The sequence below is a fragment of the Centropristis striata genome, chromosome 3 (assembly GCF_030273125.1).
Source record: "Centropristis striata isolate RG_2023a ecotype Rhode Island chromosome 3, C.striata_1.0, whole genome shotgun sequence".
Lineage (NCBI taxonomy): Eukaryota > Metazoa > Chordata > Actinopteri > Perciformes > Serranidae > Centropristis > Centropristis striata.
Genome location: NC_081519.1, coordinates 10,206,831 through 10,223,004, shown reverse-complemented (window position 1 = coordinate 10,223,004; position 16,174 = coordinate 10,206,831). Strand labels below are relative to the sequence as shown.

The window sequence follows — 16,174 nt, the reverse complement described above, 5'->3', positions numbered from 1 at the left end:
CTATTGCAGATTTTTTCCCTCATAAATTTATGAGTCATTTTAATATTTAATTATCTCAAATAGAAAAAAATATTTTTTACCTGCTTTGTTTATTTTGCCTGTACAGTATAAAAGTTATTAAATACAAATTTGAAAAAATGCAATATATGCTAAAATGTGGCTTTGAGGCCCCATTTATGTTTCTGTTGGCCCAGTAATATGACATGTCCTTTCTCTCTCATCATCCCCGTTCAGCCTTCCATCTATTTATCCCTTCGCGTCTTTCCTTCCACAGGTTCTCCTACCTGTCGATGCCTGACAGGCTTCACGGGGCCAAACTGTAACCTGCACACCTGTAAGGATTACTGCAAAAACGGAGGCAACTGTACAGTCAGCATCGGAAACCAGCCGACATGCCGCTGCCCCTCTGACTTCCTGGGAGACAAGTGCCAGTACAGTGAGTGTCTCATCAACGTGCAGATTTCTTCTTTTTTTGTCATAGATTATAATGTGGCTGGAAGCAGTGCACTGACATGTTTATGTGTGTGTGAACAGGAAGCTGTGAAGGCCACTGCCTGAACAAAGGCACATGTCTACAAAGTGAAAATGGCTCCAAACTGTGCCAGTGTCTGCCTCAGTACAGCGGCAGCACATGTGAGGTAGACAAGTGTCACTACTGTCGTGATGGCGAGTGTATCGGCACTACAGGGGACTTCACCTGCCGGTAAGACACATCTTCTACTTCTAATTAAACTTCCACGTGCAAAGTTGGCTTATCTTTATCCATCATTGCAACTTGCACCTTTTTCTGTTTTCTACAGCTGCACAAATGGAAGAATTCAGCCCAGCTGTTACACATGTGATTCAAATGAGTACTGTGCAAATGGCCAGTGCTCTATAAACTCTGTCACCCGACTTCCAGAGTGCAGGTGAGGAGCAGTGCTTTTATCCATATTTGTTATCATTTGAGTCTGAATATCTGTAATGTATCATTGCATACATGCATATCCTTTCTTCTGTGTGTGTGTGTGTGTGTGTGTGTGTGTGTGTGTGTGTGTGTGTGTGTGTGTGTGTGTGTGTGTGTGTAGATGTTCACCTGGCTGGGCGGGGCATCGCTGTGAGTCTGTAGCCAACAGTGGAGGTGAATCAAGTTCAAGCGGACGTAAGTTGGCACTTCTACCATGATATCTATGAAGAGATATCATAAACATGATTGGTCATCAATGCAATATTGGAATGTCACTAAGTACATTTACTAAAGTACTGTACTTCAGTACAATTTTGAGTTACGTTAACTTTATTTGAGTATTTCCATTTTATGTTACTTTATACTTCTACTTCACTACATTTTAAAGACAAATATTGTACCTTTTACTCCACTACATTTAGCTGCCAGCTTTAGTTACTTTTCAGGTTGAGATTTAATTTAAAAAAACATGATCAATAATGAATTTAAAATGAAATCTTTAGTATTTAAAATGATCCCTATCTTTACAAAATTAAAACAATAATATATTAATAAATAATCTAATAATATATTTAGAATGTATAAAACAATCTGAAACATAAGTACATTTTGATGCTGATACTTTTACTTTAGTAAGTTTTGAATGCAGGACTTTTACTTGTAGTGGAGTAATTTCACAGTGTAGTATATATATTAGTACTTTTACTAAAGTAAGGGATCTGAATACTTTTTCCACCACTGCATTAATACTAAAAGTTAATTGAATGGAAAAAAAATCTCCATCTCTTTCTTACGTGTGTGTGTTTGTGTTGTAGGCACAGCCTCCATAGTGATCCCTGTGCTGCTGCTGTTGTTGCTGATTCTGCTGGCTGTAGGAGCGCTGTTCTGGTACAGAAAAAGGATGAGAGGGTGAGTATTTAAAACATTAAAAACAAGAGACAGCTGTGACCTCTTACTGCCTTTGTATTCCCTCTTTCCCTCCCTCTTTCACTTCTGTTTGCTCTTCCTCTCCTCCCTGTAATGGCGTCTCTTGTGCTCCTCAGGTCTAGCCGGCCCGGTAAAACCGGCTCCAGACGCTTGCGGTAACGGTTGCCAGGGTTACTCTTTTTCTACCACGCCCTCATTTAGTTCTGCATCCTGATGCTCTCTCTTTCTCTGTCTCTCCCTTACCCATAAGTCTTGATCGCCGTGCAGTGTTTGGTCCTGTGGTGAATGTCGCGCCATTCTCTCAGATGTTCATGGGAGCTGCGGTTCATCCTGCAGTATCTCTCCTGTTAAACTGCCCTCTTCAGAGTGGCCCCAGATCTATTCAATAGATCTGTCTATGCACAAGCCAGTGCTGTAGCTCCGTCATATGTTGTCCATCATATTGTGCCATATTGTACTTACTGTACTGTGCTGTGGTTTGTATTGTGGTAGTGTCTCTCATAGTGAGAGATGGACAGTGTGACAGCATTCTTCCAAGCTCAGATTGGAAAATGCAATGTGAAAAATCCAGCATTTACTTAGAGCAAGAAACCATAGATGATACAGACATTCATGGCAGATTTTGGAGGACCTATTGTGGGTTTATTATGGTCTTAAAATAAAGTCTGTACATTAACAGTCCTGTATCCAGCTCCTCTGGATCTGGATCTGTTGTGAGCTACATGAATGCTGGGTTTGTGTTGGTGCCTGTGCTGTGGCTTAGTTCCCTCAGCCTGGATGGTGGTGAGAGTCATGTGATGCCTCTTCCCTCCCTTCATGATGTGGCTGTGTCCCCGCTTGCACCGTTTAGGCTATAATAATCTTGAATATGACACAGAGGTATGACTGTGCTCTTTACTTTGCATAGGGCCAAGGGCTTCCAGCACCAAAGGATGACCAACGGGGCCATGAATGTTGAGATCGGAAACCCTGCCTACAAGATCTACGAGGGCGAGCCGGACGACGACGCCGGGGAGCTGCTAGACGCAGACTTCACACTGGACCCAGACAAGGTAGAGAAAAATATGAGGCATGCTTATGATGAGTTCATTTGCAAAAACAGATATCTGAGTTTTTATTTATTTTCCCAAATCATGTAATTTTATTGTGCTTTTTTTTAATCAACATTTTAAGTATGGCTTTTATCTGTTTTTGGAAATAAACTGTTCATATATAGTGCCAATCAAAAGTTTGGACGCACCTTCTCATTCAAGGGTTTTTTTCTTTATTTTTTTCAACATTTTAGATTAATATTAAAGACATCAAAACTAAAGGAACACATATGGAATTATGTAGTAAAAAAAATCTGAATATGTTTTATATTTTAGATTCTTCGAAATAGCCACCTTTTATTTTGATGACAGCTTTGCTCCCTTCTGTTATTCTCTCAGTCGGATTCATGGTGTTCAACTAATGGTTTTCACTTAACAGGTTTGACTCGTCAAGAGTTAATTTGTGGAGTTTTTTGCCTTCCTAATGTGTTTGAGACCAACAAAGCAAAAGGTTAAAGGCTACTTCGAAGAATCTAAAAAACATAATCTGGTTTGTTTAACACTTCTTTGTCCACTACATAATGCCATATGTGTTCCATCATAGTTTTGATGTCTTTAATATTGATATCTACAATGTAGAAAATACAATAAAAATAGAGAAACCATTGAATGAGAAGGGGTGTCCAAACGTTTGACTGGTACTATCTACAGCACTGTGCAAAATTCTAAGGCAGGTGTGGAAAAATTCTGTAAAATAAAAAAAGCTTTCAAAAATAGAAATGTTTATTTTTTATCAATTAACAAATTCAAAGTGAGTGAACAGAAGAAACATCTAAATCAAATCAATATATGGTGTGACCACCCTTTTCCTTCAAACCAGCTTTAATTCTTCTAGGCATTTTTTCACACCTGCCTAAGACTTTTGCACAGTACTGTTTATACATATGTATATACACAGATGTTGTAGCCTCCAGACTTAGATATCATTTCTAATGAATCATTTTTGGATCTTTCCAGCCCACCAACTTCACAAACCCAGTATATGCCACTCTGTACATGGGAGCACACAACAGCCGCAACTCTCTGGCCAGCACAGATGAGAAGAAGGAGTTGCTATCACGTGGAGATGAGGAGCCCCTTGTGGACCCCCTGACATAGACTGTCCCTCAGCCTGGATCACGCTATTCCAAACACACCCCTCTTCTTGCCTTTTAAAGAAAAACGAAACGAAAAAAAATCGACAAAAAAGTGTGAGAGAAAATTGATAAAAAGTGTGAACACTGTATAAAATGTACAAAAATGAAGGACTACTTTTGTATGTGATTGCAGTATTATATTTTGTTCTTTTGAGATTCCTCTGGTCAAAAATGAATAACGTTTTCTATGAGAGATTTTTAATTTACACTTTGTCCCTTACCCTTTACCTAAATAGCCACTACCTCTGTGCAAAATGAAATGGAAACAAGAAAATCAGAAGAAAAGATGCTATCATTGGAGCAATTTTAATTTTTTATTTTTGTATGAATTGTATAGAAAAGAAAAAAACATTGTTCCATTTCACCAGTGCCAACTGTTTGTTGTTTGTGTTGACTTTGAGCGGGAAAGGCAAAACTCAAAGTTTTCTAAATCGGTACATATGTTGTCTTGCTGGAGTTTCTCAGCAAGGTTGTGTGAGACAGATTCGTGATAGCACCGTTTGTGTATAGCACATGTAAAATGTCAATACCAGATGGCAACTACAGTATTTCCACATAATTTCTTCTCAGAGAACAATGTTCATGAAATGATTGTGTTGTCTTCCTTGCACAGAATTCATATTTTACGGTATAGTGTATACTGTAGGCTTTATACCGTAAGATGTAAAACAGGTATGTTTGTTTTTATCACATTGTATGACAGTTGGAGCTCACGTGTTGCTGAAGTGAGAGGATGAGAGATGTTTTTTGGTGTCTGATTATGGAGAGTAAGGAAGTTGGTCATGGATTAAACATTCCAGGCAGAGTGGTGGGTGGAGATTACAGACGTTAAGAGACGGGAAGGTTGAATGCCTTGATGGGTGGGCAGCTGGCTGTGCGTATATGCCCAAACCACAGCCGGCTAATAACGGGAGGGCCAGAAACAAGACAGATGGATAGTGTCATGTCTGCTTCAGTTAGTTGTCTGTTACAAGGGTCTTCATTTCGAAGATGGGGAGGCTGCAATTATGGTAAAATCGAAGAAAAAAAAATGATCATGATGGGTCTTTTGTTTGTCTTTTATTTCTCCAGTCCATTTTTTTTTTTTTTTGTAAAGACCAGATGACATCCATCTGGCTTTGTTAGTAGATTAATCTTTCTACCTTTAGAGGATCAAAGTCTGTACATTCACAGTTTTGTAATGACTCAGTCTTAAGTGCATTATGTTCATTTGGTCTTTAGCATTTCTCTGCTCTTCTTGAGCTCTTTCTAATCTCTCACTCCTCTGTGCCCTGCTGCTGCTAATGCTACCATTCTGGTCGCTCTGACACGTCCTTACGCTCAGCCTCTGTCCCAAAATGCTGCTTTCTGTCAAAAATGTGTCAGCCATATCTTAATGCATGTGAAAAGTAACACCAATCTTTAATGTAACTACAATAGCAAGTTTTTTTTATTTTGCTTACCTGTCAGCAAGTGTTATTTTATGCTGTTGTATATGTTTTGTCTTTAATTGAGAGAGAAGTACAATCATTTTACCTAAAGAACATTTTTGCAAAATCATACATGCATTTTCAGAATTGTTTTTTGATTAGTCCTTGTTCTTTTTAATGAAAAATGACACATAGCTTTTATAGTACACGATGCATGGAGGCTCAGACTTTCTTCTGGAAAGAGAATAATGTTTAATTTTTGCTGGAGTACTTTACAAACTAAATAACAGATATTGTTATAAATAAAATTTTAAAAATTGTACAGAAAATAAGCCAGTGTGTTTTGTGTTTTTATTTCCACAACATGTGCTGAAGTGAAGAAAACCGTGATGATAAGACAGTTTTAGTTGGTTTAATCATTTATTAAGCAAACTTCATTATTGTTAATTTCATTGTGTTCTGTAGACATAGAGTTCAACTTATGTGTGCAAATGTCAATCTTAATCTTGTTACAGGTTGTCAACTTTTATCAATCAGCAAAAAAATAAAGAAAATCATCAAAAAACGTATTCTTAACAGGCGAAGTTACAGTTATACATGTTGCTGAACTTTAAACTCTTAAGCTATAAATGCTGTCCTGTCCAGCTCAAAGCAACCCTTACTAATAACGTCAACAAATACAAGAGAAGAAGAGAGATGGCATATAAGAGCTACAGCAGCATGTGCATCCCAACAATTGCTTGTGTTAAATAATCATCTTAATTTTTTATATGGAACATGTGTCCTCATCCACTTTGTATCAAAGTCTTCACACGATGCCTTTAGCCTTCAGCTCCTCTTTGACTGTGCTCAGGTAGTCAGGGTCAGGGTACCCACAACTGTAGAAACACAGTATGTACACGTGTTCATGTGTAACATTGGTAACATTTCAGTAGATTGACTAATAAAGAATATTCATTAAAAAGAACGAAGAGATTTGTACTGTACCCCTGTGCTCCTCCTGTCATGGAGGTCTTGTGGTGAATGTCGTTCCAGGTCACCTGGTTGTCCATCCCAGTCGTTCTGGACGTCCCAACAGTGAAAATGAGCCTCTGGTCAAACGCTTTCTTCAGCAGCTTCAGCACCTCGTTGCCCTCTTTGTTGTCTGGCAGATATGCTGTTCTAGTAATACCATAATAGCGCTCTCCAGGATTTGGATGCCTCGACTGTTATGTGAAAATGAAATATAGAACTTATTGATAATGATATATGTTAGATTAGACATATTAGAAATTAACTTAGAAGTTACATATAGAAATAATGTCAAATATGTAAATCGGGATTTACCGTCTGAACTCCACATGAAATCTTATAGGTGATGTTTATAGTGCCGCAGCCTGAGAATCCAGGGAGGGAATAGGAACTGTTATCCCATGTCATGTGTCCATCAGGCTGGTCTCCCTCTTGAGATGCCTGTGAGCTCTCTCCAACAGTAGTGCTGGTATTTCTTGGTGCATTCAACGACTGTCTGATGGCATCTTGACCTCGTCTTGGCCCACATACAGTCATTTCTTTAGAGGATACAGTTAGAAAAAGGTTGTTCTCAGATCTCTGGATGATACTCAGTGTGTCCCTCCACTCCTCTGGATTCACTTTGGTGAGAGGAACAGTGAAGCCCTTGGATTCCCCTGAGCGCTTATGAACAAGGTTAATGAACTCAGAGAAAGCGTAGTCTGGATTTCCATCTTTAGTGTCTGCTTCAAATGTCAGCTTTGCTTCTGCCAGGATTTTACCTCCACTCTCTTTCTCTATACGCTTCATTTCCTCCTTGTAGGCCTGGTTCACATACCAGAAATGGAGCATTGGGATGTCACATATAGATGTGCTCTGACTTTGTTCCCCCAGTTTATCTTCCACCTAAACAGAAATACAATGAATGAATGAATAAAACCAAATTGAATGTGATGAATTTGCAATTTTCTATTAGACAGTAGGCCTACACACGTTTTGTGTCCCTGACGCGAATGATGGAGGAACGTCCCTTGAGGAATTATCTGTCTCCAGATCCGACGCGAATGATGGAGGAACGTCCCTTGATAAATTATCTGTCTCCAGATCTGACTTTATCAGACCGACAGACATTATTGTGACTGCTCTCCTACCACTGGTGGAGAATGTTTGTCCTCTCAGTCTGTGAAGCTCACTCTGGGCTAGAACAGAAACAGACAAAATTAATTTGCCTCCAAAACATATAAATTAAAGCTCAAGAAACTCTATATAAAGTTAACCAGGTTATATGAGGTAAGTGACAACTAAACAATCATACTGAACCTCGAGCAGGTGTAAGCTTCAGCACAACTATCCCGTCTGTTGAAGCACTTAAAACTGAGCAGGATGCTTCAATTCTGTTTCTGTAGAACCAAAGCTGGAGAATTTGCTGTAGATGCATTTTAAAGTTAAGTGGTCGATCACCATTTGACCACTCCACATAGAGACCAACAGTACATTCATCTTTATCCTGGGATGACATCATCGCAGCCTGAAAACATGGCAAAAACCATTAATGTTGATGTATGTAGTATTAACATGGTAAAAAGCATTTCATTATGACATTTTCACAAATAACTCAAGATAGTGTGCTTAAATTCCTTAAAACCTATACATTAATATTAATGGAACAATACTTATCGCACAGCACATTTCATATATTAGATTTTGGAAAATTTTGACAGCTTGAAAGGTGGAAAATCCTGTTGACTGAAACACCAGTTCTGAGGCTGCTGTGTGGTATAATTACCCACCAAATATTAAAAATGAAAGATCAGTAAGATCAGATGATGTTGCAGCCTGATGTGTATGGATCATATTTTAGCTAAAGACAGTAACTGTGGTGTTCACAAGTACATGAACACTACCAAGTACATGTACTTGCCCCCGTAACAACTCTCCAAATTGAATGTGATCAAAGTGCAACCCGCCTTGTGTCACCAGTCAGTGAGTGAGCAAGTAAAAGCAGCAATACTACTCTAAAAATACACTTAAATTAGTAGAATCTTACATTCAATATTTCACGTAAGTAAAAGTACAAAAGTATTAACAGCAATGTAAAAAAAATATTACAGTGTTGGCCAGAATCTTCCCTTTCCAAGAGTTATATGTATATCATATTATTGGGATAATAATACTGATGCTTTTACCCCAAGCAGCATTTTTGTGTTATAGTAATTGGAGTTGGAACACATTTTAACTACTTTTCACAACATTGGATACTTTAATCTATAGCACAGAATATCATACACATTATATTGTATAAATTCGTCATATCTCTTGTTTGTAAAATCAGAATAAGTATTGTAACTCTAGCTGTAAGATTAATGTAGTGAATTAAAAAGTAAATTTCCCTCTGAGATATAGTGAAAGTATAGTAGAAGTATAAAGTAGAATAACATTTTGAAATAAAGTAAAACTACCTCAAATTTGTACTTTAGTACAGTACTTGTAAAGTAAATGTACTTAGTTACTTTCCACCACTGACCACAGTGTGGGGAGGATGGCACTGCAGTGACACAAAGCCTGTTAAAAATCAGCCAAGTATCCCTATAATTAGCATTTCTTTACAACACAGTACATACATCTTGTGGCTGTGGCATGGATGAAGGAGGAACCGTCATTGAAGCACATTCTGGTATTGGTTTCACAGACTCAACAGATATTGTTGTGACTTTTTTCCTATCTTTCTCCCTTGGCGGCTCTCCATTCAGTTTCTGAAGATCATGTTGGGCTTACAGAGAAGACAAACACAAAAACAATTTGTAAATAAAAAAATAAAGAAAAGAACATTGTATTAAAGTCACAATAAAATTGCAGTAGTACTGTATGTGTGCAATTTAATTGTACCTTAAAAATTCATACTATACCTGGAGCAGGCTTAAGACTTATTACAGCACTCCCGTTTGAGGCATCTATAACTTCGCACTCTCCTCGATATTTGTCAATGTTGATGGCCCAACTCTGAAGAACTTTCTGCAGCTCTACTTTGTATTTATGTGGTTGAACACTCTTCGACCACTCGACTGAGAGAAGCACGTGAACTCCATCGTTGTTCTCTGATGAAGTCTTTAGAGCCAAAAAACATGTTACAGTTAATGTTACTGGTGTACTAAGCTAAAAAGCACCAAATGCTCTATGATATTCACATTAAATTATCTGGTTTAAAGATAACCTTTTGGGAGAAAGTGCAATGCAATATGATGACAGAACATGCCCTAAGCAGACAGGCTTGATACAGCAGAGAGCATTAGGCTCAGATTACTTGGGACTTGTGCTTTTTAGGCTTTCACTTTCACATACAGTTTACAGAAAAACATACAGGCATGCTGGAACACGAACTGGATCACCTCTGTGGTGTTTTTTAGTTACTACTTGGAAATGCATTAAAAAAAACATTCTGCCACTATTTCCACACCAGTTTTAAAACCAAAAACTAGACTGGCTCCAGACCGATTAATATCTGTTATTTAACAGATAAACACACACGCTCTCTCTCTCTCTAATAATACTGATGCTTTTACCCCAAGCAGCATTTTTGTGTTATAGCAAGTGGAGTTGGAACACACTTTAACTACTTTTCACAACATTGGATACTTTAATCTATAGCACAGAATATCATACACATTATATTGTATAAATTCGTCATATCTCTTGTTTGTAAAATCAGAATAAGTATTGTAACTCTAGCTGTAAGATAAATGTAGTGAATTAAAAAGTACATTTCACTCTGAGATATAGTTAAAGTATAGTAGAAGTATAAAGTAGAATAACATTTTTAAAATAAAGTGAAAGTACCTAAAATTTGTACTTAAGTACAGTACTTGAGTAAATGTACTTAGTTACTTTCCACCACTGACCACAGTGTGGGGAGGATGGCACTGCAGTGACACAAAGCCTGTTGAAAATCAGCCAAGTATCCCTATAATTAGCATATCTTTACAACACAGTACATACATCTTGTGGCTGTGGCATGGATGAAGGAGGAAGCGTCACTGAAGCATCTTCTGGTATTGGTTCCAAAGACACAATTGTCGCTCCCTCTTCTGTGGATGCTTCAGTGTTGTATCCTGATTGTTCTTTCAACACAGTTCCACCAGAGGCTCCCTGTGATGAAGATTCCCCGTGGTGTTTGATGTCCCAGGGGGATGTTGCAACCTTCTGGTACAGATGAAGAAGAGCTCTGACAGCGTGGCTCTCCATTGCCTCGTTTCCTCCAGGTTTATTGTAGCAAGCTCTGACTTCCACTTCACCCTGACTTTTGCCTGATTCCTTAAAGTCCACACCGAACTTAGTTTTAATCTTAGTTACTTCCTTATTGAAGGAAGTAGTGATCAGCTTCCAGGAGCTCTCCTCCATGGTAAGTCCAGACTTGACAAGAGGGTCTCGGATCGACATGCCAATGCTCAGTGGTGTGTCTTGAGATCCCCATGTAGACTTTCCAACAGTAGTGCTGGTAGTCTTTGTAATTAAGGACTTTTTGATGGCTTCTAAACTTGGAGTTGGCCCACAAGCTGTCATTTCTTTAGAGGATACAGTAAGCAAAAGCTTGCTCTCCTTGCTGTCTGCGATTTTGAATACATCTTTCAACTTTTCTTCATCTACGTACTTGAAAGTTACGCCATCTGATTCACCTAAACAATCCTGGACAAGGCTTGTGAACTCTGAGAAAGCTTTTTGTTGCCCTCCATTTTCCTGGTCTGCCTTAAATGTCACCACTACGTCCGATGTGATTTTAACTCCATTTTCTTTCGCTATACGATCAATTTCCTCCCTGTAGATGCGGCTCACGTACCAGAAGTGGCTCACTGCGACACTACAGGTCACATCTGCTGCTGGGGAAACTGCACTACTGTGCTCCCCCTGTTGCATTTGATCCTAAATAAAATACAATCATTAATGAAGCAAGAAGCATACATTTCCTATATAATTTTTTCCTCCATTTACGACACAGTACATACATCTTGTGGCTGTGGCATGGATGAAGGAGGAAGCGTCATTGAAGCATCTTCTGGTATTGGTTTCACAGACACAACAGTTATTGTTGTGACTTTTTTCTTATCTTTCTCCTTTGGTGGCTCTCCATTCAGTTTCTGAAGATCATGTGGGGCTTAAAGAGAAGACAAACACAAAAACAATTTGCCTCAAAAAGAAAGAAAAGAACATTGTCTTAGAGTCGCAATTAAATTGCAGTAGTACTGTATGTGTGTGATTTAATTGTACCTTAAAAATTCATACTATACCTGGAGCAGGCTGAAGACTTATTACAGCTCTCCCGTTTGAGACATCTATAACTTTGCACTCTGCTTGATATTCTTCAATTCTGCAGGCCCAACTCTGAAGAACTTTCTGCAGCTCTACTTTGTATTTATGTGGTTGAACACTCTTCGACCACTTGACTGAGAGAAGCACGTAAACTCCATCTTTGTTCTGTGATAGAGTCATCAGAGCCAGAAAACATGTTACAGTCCATGTCACTGTTTTACTAAACAAAAAAGTACAAAAATCCTCTAAGCCATTAAGCTTGAAAGGTCTGGTTTGAAAACAACTGTTTCTAGGAATGTGTAAGGATAGAAAACAGAAAGTGAATGACACCACCGGCACAGATTCAAAACAGAAAAACTCAAATTGATGACTTATTTTTCAACTTTATTTTAGCATGATCTGTATACAGGACTGGAGGTCATAAGCATAAGGTAAGAACAAGAGGTCATGTTTTCCCACTAAGCTAATATTATTTTAATCATGTTACATGTCAAAATGGCTGATGTGATAAAGGTTTATGAATACCTCAGCTCCTTTAATCTTTGATATGCTCCATTGTTCTACATTAGTTTGCTGAACGACTCACCTGCATGGACTCCACTGCGTCACAGCCTGACATTTTGACAGTCTTCTTCCTTTAACAGAGCAAATATCTGTGACAGAGGGGGTATTGTCGTCATGCTTCCATTTCTAAAAAAATAAATAACTCTTTTCTTCGACGTGTTTTTATCATATAATTCATCACATTATCACATTCATCATCTCGGTTACGACACGCTAATGATAACTTTGTTTGGCTCTAACTTTGCCTTCCACTCTTCTTAGCTTCTACATTTTTAACGCAACGTCACGTCACAAACTTTATGTCAACCTTTTGAACATGCAGCAGGTAAAACATTATGAAAATGACAAACAGTACCTTCGTATGCTCTACACCTGAAACGCTGCGTCTTCCTGATAAATGAAACTGAAACAAACTCTCACTGTCACCCACTGTAGTCAAATTCAGTGGGCTGAGGTGTCATTCCGTCACACTGTCAAAATAATCGCCTAAGTCATTTTTGGTCAAAATTGTTTTTTGTTGCCTAAATCATCTCCTCATGATGCCGGCCACCTGTGGTAAAATCGCCTACATCCTCAGTTGATCAGACCATGTGATTTCATCCCTTTAAGATAATGGCCTATGTCAAGTGTGTGACTTATTATGCCTACGTTAAAATAAAATGTGACTTAGGCATTTTTGAACATGCCTTTGTGATTTAAGCAAGATATGGTAACACTTTATTGTGAAGGTGTCTACATAAGAGTCACACAAGCCTGTCAGAAACATGACATGACAAGTATCATGAGCATTAATGTTACTTCAAAGTGTCATTAATGTTCATGAAACTTGTCAAGTCATATTTGTGACAGGCTAATGTCGCTCTTATGTAGACACCTTCAAAATAAAGTGTTACCATATCTTGCTTAAGTCACAAAGGCATGTTCAAAAAATTGCCTAAGCCATTTATTTCTCTATTTCTAAGTTACATTATTTACACACATTGTTACTACTATGCCAATAGCCATCCTTTATTACATCCTTTTTTAGTGAAATGCTCAGTAAATGTCATTTGTTACACTTTTGGTGAAGTTTTTTGTGTTTCCTGCTAAACTTGAAAAAATTAGTTTGGCGATTATTTTTACAGGGTGACGATTTGGAGGAACTACATAACTAGATGAAGATACCCATCAGTATATAAAGTAGTTAAAATATGTGCCACCTTTTCTAGCTATATATTGCAGTGTGGATGATTCTGCAAAGTTGCCTAATCTTAATTTTGGAACTTTAAAAACATTTTCCTGCAAATACTTTATTTTGTATAGACACGTGTTTACCTTGGTGTGGGGGTTTCCCTAACAGTTCTGCTTTTACCTTTACTTATCTAGGCAGATATTGTAAAGTCCTAGGTCTTTGTAACAAGTTTTCAAGTGATGTTACCAACTGCTCCTGAGCGTTGTATGTACATTCTATAGCCTAGTGTCACTCAGTTGTACTCACCCTATGTAATGTCATTCAGTCATTTGGGTGTTTCTCTGTGAGGAAACCAATAACAAAAAGTACTATTTTTTAATGTAGGACTTTTAGGTGTAACAGACTATTTCTACACTGTTAAATTAGTATGTTTACTTCTTCAGCCATTGTTCACAATGCAAAAAATAATATATATTTTTTCTCTTTTTGTTTGTATGTTCTTTTTAAGAAAAAAGTATAATCTTTGATCATTCTTGGGCATGCGTCTTAATAATTATCTCTTCAAGAGATTTTCACATAAAGCATGCAGGATTTGTGATTTTTAAAATCTTCAATATAAAACAGGAAAATAATTGGCTCAGTCAAACAATTCATATCAACTAATAATAATATTAAGCAGAGTAGACTGGTAATAAAAATATGTAGAATAAAATAATACATGAAACTGTTAAAGTGTAACCCACTTGCCCCCCAATCTATACTCTTTACAAAAGTGCACAAAATCACAAGAAATTACCAAAAAAGTACAAAATAAATCCAAACTTTATCTTGAAAAGCTTTTTAAAACATAACTGTAGCAGTGTTGTGCAATATAAAACAACTCCTATGTAGGCCTGTTGTGAAACAGATCACACATATGGATGGAAGCCCAGAGTGCCAAACCAGTGTATTATTTATCATGACATTGTTCCACAGTGTATTGCATTATAATATATCCCTTTCTGGAGCGGGAAACTCAGAGTTTCTCTCATTTCAGGGTTAACAATGTTAATGTTTGTCCAGTAACTAAAAGTACTATTTTTTTAATGTATAGACTTAGTTGTAACAGACTATTTTTACACTGTTCAATTAGTACCTTTACTTCTTCCACTATTGTTCATAATGCAAAAATCAATAAAACTTTTTTATCTTTTAGTTTGAATGTTCTATATAAGAAAAAAGTATCATCTTTGATCATTCTTGGGCATGCGTCTTAATATTTTCACATAAAGTCTTTGTTATATTTAATATCTACAAAACAAGAAAATAATTGGCTCTGTAAAACAATAAAAGGAAGTGATAAAATTGATATGAATTAACAATTAATATTAATACAAGTAGATTGGTAATTGTTAGAGATTAATACAATTTTGCAATTATCTGCATTATAACCTTTAGTAAATACTGCTTAAAAATGTATTTAGAAAACATAAAACAGATTGTATATGCCAGGCACAGCACACAGAAAAAGGAGTATTCAAATAGAAGGACATACAGATAACACTTTGCTCGCAACCACAATTTTGAGGGGAAGCAGATGTAACACAGACACACTCATAGAGTTACATTCAAGGTCGTAAACCCCGGTGGAGGCAGGCACTGACAAACATTAGATACAAGAAATAGAAGTGTGCTATTAGCTTTTTTCCTTCCACAGGGCGGTGTCTGGAAGCTGTAGCATCAAGAGGCAAAGGACTTAGCTTGTGTGCCATCAATAGGTGGGCCCAAGTCTAAACCATGGTGTTGCCCCAAAAGTTATGAACAATTAGATAGTTGTGCATTCACATTATAAAACTCTGTGTAAAAGTAAGATAGACACCGTTTCTCTGACGGTGGTTGCAGCTGTCGTACAAACTGTGATTTCTGATCAGATAAAGGCCCAAGTACATGCTCACTCTTTCATTTGTTAGTTTGTTTTTTTGCACAACAGATGAGAGGAGAGTAATATCTTTTTGACTATTATTAAGACAATAATGAAAGAGTGAATGATGCACATGGACCTTCTCTGTTCAGAAATCACAGGCTGCTAAGCAGTTAGCTGTAACCACCTCCCAGAAAAGGATGCCTATTCTTACTTTTACAGAGTTTTATAATGTGAATGTGCGACTATCTGATTGGTCAAAACTTTTAGACTCGGTCCGCCCATTTTGTTGGCACGCAGGCTAGTCCTAGCCTCTTGGTGCTTCAGCTTCCGGTCACCGCCCTGTGCAAGGAAAAAGCTAACAGCACACTTCTGTATCTTGTCTAGTGATCGTCAGTGCCTTTATCCACCTGGGCCCATGACCTTGAATTGTAGCATAAAGACTGCTTCAGTGTTTCATCTAATTGATCAAATATGTTGTTATGCGCAAAGTGTTATCAATATATCCTTTCTGTTGATACTCCTGATTTCTGTGTGCTGTGCCTGGCATATAAAATCTGTGTTTTATCCTTTGCTAAATATATTTCTAAGCAGCATTTTACTAAAGGTCATAATGCAGATTATTGCTTTTTTTTTTATTTTTTATCTCTAACAAATTACTGGTTTAATAAATAGTTAAAGGATATCACTCTCCTCTCTTCTGCAAAAAAACAACAAACTTTAACATAATCAAAATATG

At 37.5% G+C, this 16,174-nt stretch overlaps 2 protein-coding genes across 5 annotated transcripts in view; one reads left to right on the top strand and one right to left on the bottom strand.

Annotated features, from left to right (window-relative positions):
- The window catches only part of LOC131968741 (low-density lipoprotein receptor-related protein 1-like), a 122,872-nt gene extending 117,031 nt beyond the window's left edge, over positions 1 to 5,841 (top strand). The window contains exons 83-90 of one of the 2 annotated variants that reach the window (XM_059329741.1): positions 275 to 436; positions 535 to 703; positions 801 to 908; positions 1,068 to 1,141; positions 1,762 to 1,855; positions 1,990 to 2,028; positions 2,781 to 2,925; positions 3,922 to 5,841. In XM_059329741.1, coding sequence (XP_059185724.1) covers positions 275 to 436; positions 535 to 703; positions 801 to 908; positions 1,068 to 1,141; positions 1,762 to 1,855; positions 1,990 to 2,028; positions 2,781 to 2,925; positions 3,922 to 4,062 — 932 coding nt within the window. In that variant the 3' untranslated portion in view covers positions 4,063 to 5,841. The remainder of the gene's footprint in view (positions 1 to 274; positions 437 to 534; positions 704 to 800; positions 909 to 1,067; positions 1,142 to 1,761; positions 1,856 to 1,989; positions 2,029 to 2,780; positions 2,926 to 3,921) is intronic. The other variant, XM_059329742.1, reaches the window with a different exon arrangement.
- Positions 5,842 to 5,910: 69 nt separating this feature from the next.
- Positions 5,911 to 12,940, bottom strand: LOC131968743 (uncharacterized). 3 transcript variants are annotated; one of them, XM_059329747.1, is made up of 12 exons: positions 12,720 to 12,940; positions 12,387 to 12,435; positions 11,779 to 11,965; positions 11,497 to 11,645; positions 10,493 to 11,413; positions 9,406 to 9,604; positions 9,121 to 9,269; positions 7,820 to 8,027; positions 7,493 to 7,698; positions 6,836 to 7,405; positions 6,497 to 6,714; positions 5,911 to 6,387 (listed from the first exon to the last, which is right to left on the bottom strand). In XM_059329747.1, exons 2-12 carry the CDS (start codon positions 12,417 to 12,419, stop codon positions 6,318 to 6,320), a joined length of 2,910 nt encoding a protein of 969 aa, XP_059185730.1. In that variant the 5' UTR covers positions 12,420 to 12,435; positions 12,720 to 12,940; the 3' UTR covers positions 5,911 to 6,317. The 3 variants fall into 3 exon arrangements, with proteins under 3 accessions (XP_059185730.1, XP_059185728.1, XP_059185729.1); XM_059329745.1 differs by having other exon boundaries at positions 12,387 to 12,453; positions 12,720 to 12,939; XM_059329746.1 differs by lacking the exon at positions 12,720 to 12,940 and having other exon boundaries at positions 12,387 to 12,470.
- Between the last annotated feature and the right edge of the window lie 3,234 nt (positions 12,941 to 16,174).